Source organism: Protobothrops mucrosquamatus, unplaced genomic scaffold (assembly GCF_001527695.2).
Source record: "Protobothrops mucrosquamatus isolate PMUCROS unplaced genomic scaffold, P.Mucros_1.0 scaffold2179, whole genome shotgun sequence".
Taxonomy (NCBI): domain Eukaryota; kingdom Metazoa; phylum Chordata; class Lepidosauria; order Squamata; family Viperidae; genus Protobothrops; species Protobothrops mucrosquamatus.
The window spans coordinates 163,168-165,544 of record NW_015388272.1 but is presented as its reverse complement, the minus strand read 5'-3'; the positions used below and the strand labels follow the sequence as shown (position 1 = coordinate 165,544).

Below are 2,377 nucleotides of genomic sequence, written 5' to 3'. Positions count from 1 at the left end.
AAAGTTTTAAATTTTAAGTTTTTATTTAAAATTCTATTTTTATTTTATTTTGTCTCACCCTCGATAAGATCTCATGGGGCTGGAAGAGAAGAACGCTGCTCCTGAGGGCTGCCGTGAGCCTCGGAAGCCTCTTGAACTTTTTTCTTTTCCCCCCCTCCTTCCCCCTTTGTCATTGCGGCCACGCGGTCACAAAATGGCGACCGCGATCCGCTGACCACCTCCTCCGGCTGCTCGCCCCTTCCCGGTTCCTCAACCTGCAAAAACTCACCCCGGTCCGATCTTCCAGCTGCCCCTCAGTGCTGCATTCGCCACCGGAGCGCCCGGATCGCGACGAAACTATCTGAGGCCCCTGCGGCCTTCGCGATCTACCGGGCTCTTGATAATGACGTCGGAGCTGCGGCCGCAAGCTCCGACGCCAGGAGAGTTGGCGGGAACCGGGTCGTCCTGCTTCGAGACGATTCTGAGGCCCCTGCGGCCTCCGGACGTCTATTGGGGCTTTCAGAGCTGCCGTCACAGCTCCGAACTTTAGGAGGCTGTTGGGAATGACCCGGCTGTTGATAGTCCATGGAGTTGCCGCCGCAAGCCCCGCGCCGAGAAAGGAGGTGAATGGAGGAGGGGGGAGGGAGGGAGAGGAAGAAATCCCCTTCCCCGAGATAAGAAAGAAATAGGGTTCCTCCTTTTTAAGAGAGGAGGTAAGGGAGAAGGAAGATTAGGAGAAAAATGGAATCCTCCGTTTGAAGATTTGATCCCAATGGGGATCTGCAATAAATTGTCCTCTGGAGCAGCATTGAGCCCAACGCTGCTCAGGGGACTTGCATTAGAATCAGTTAATGGATAATCCACTAATAAGTATCTACCTGTCTGTGAGCCAACTGCAACGTCTGCCCTGGGCCAGATCAAGTCGAAAACTGGGAAGAAACAGACCCAGGACAGGCATGGCAAGTTTGGCTGACTTGATCTGATTGGGCAGGAGGATTAAGTTAACCCATTAGTGGATTATCCATCTCCAGTGCTGGAGAATAAGTCCAATCTGAGTTGAATTCACTTTAATTGTATTCTTTTTATAAAGAGGAAGTCATCCCCAAAGATCTTTTTCAGGATATCAGGAAAATTAAAACTAGAAAAGGGGCAGGGTTTGGGAAGAACACAAAACTCCTAATCCTAAGTGCTGTGACAATTCAAAGAATAAATCTATTCTGGTTTTTTTTAATGGATTTTTGCATGTGTTTCTGTATTAGTAGGTTTTGTAGTTTGTTATATAAGTTAGGTATGACTATATAGATACTGTAATCAAATTGACAGGCACCTCTGCAGCCGGTCCACACGCATGCCATTCCCATACAATTCTGCTCCTTGCTTGGCCTTCTCACTATAGCACTGCAGGAAGGTGTGCTTGTTCCTATGTAGATAGTCCACCAGGTCTCCATAGCGACAGTATTCAGTTACGATGTAGATGGGACCTATACAGAAAAGGCCATTTGTATAGAGAAAATGTCAAATAATACCTTTTGTTCATAAGCTAATGATGGACTTGCTGAAGTTGCAACTCTTTACAAACATTTATTTGGGGTGTGGACATAACTGAGCACTCCACTAAACTTCAAGACTATCATTTCAAAACAAAAGCTAATCTAGAATATTTCTTCTTTGAATACTAGATTTTTGTGCAATGGAACATTTTACTTAGAAAAACAAGTATTTGGGGGAATCTCATGCATGTAGTGATATAGTCCAGGTAAAATAGTATTACTTATATGTGGAAAATAGACTTCCCACTCTTTTTCTGTATGTCTGTGTCTGAGAAAGAGATTAGTCTTTCTACTGCATGCTTTTGTAGAAGCTTGTAAACATACCCTCATATTTCCCAGATGTATACCCAATTTTCTTGATTAAAAACCAATAATGCTATGTCAATGGTCATTTGGAACATCATTATTATTGCCAAGTATTGGAATAATACAATGGATTGATATATTTTGAGGATATCTGATGGGCAAATTACCCTCTGCTGTTTTGATCTATATAATCAAATCAGTATTGACTGTAATTGCAATCTGATTTCAATAAAATATTGATTGTAAACAAATAATCAAGCACATATTGAGTGCACACAGAGATTTGTACTGCTGTCTCTTGGAACATTTATATCACACATCTGCCATCTGCTGACTATTCCTCTACAAAACAAGAGCCTTCAACTGGATGAGCATGTGAACCAGCTCCTTGTACCCTGTTTCTTGCACTGACTCCCTCACTGCTTTCATTATTTGGATTAAGTAATATTTCTTTTTTCTTTCAAAGTCGCAAATACCTGCACAAATTACATAGCATAGCATACCTCCACTAGCACTCGGCCCTGTTCCAAACCAAGAAAGTA

The 2,377-nt window shown here is 43.2% G+C and overlaps 1 protein-coding gene across 1 annotated transcript in view; it reads right to left on the bottom strand.

Annotated features, from left to right (window-relative positions):
- Window positions 1-1,290: 1,290 nt before the first annotated feature.
- Window positions 1,291-2,377, bottom strand: part of LOC107294993 (platelet-derived growth factor receptor beta) — a 102,785-nt gene continuing 101,698 nt past the window's right edge. Inside the window, exon 15 of the mRNA XM_015824278.1 lies at window positions 1,291-1,460. Within this exon, the coding sequence (XP_015679764.1) occupies window positions 1,291-1,460 (170 nt within the window). The remainder of the gene's footprint in view (window positions 1,461-2,377) is intronic.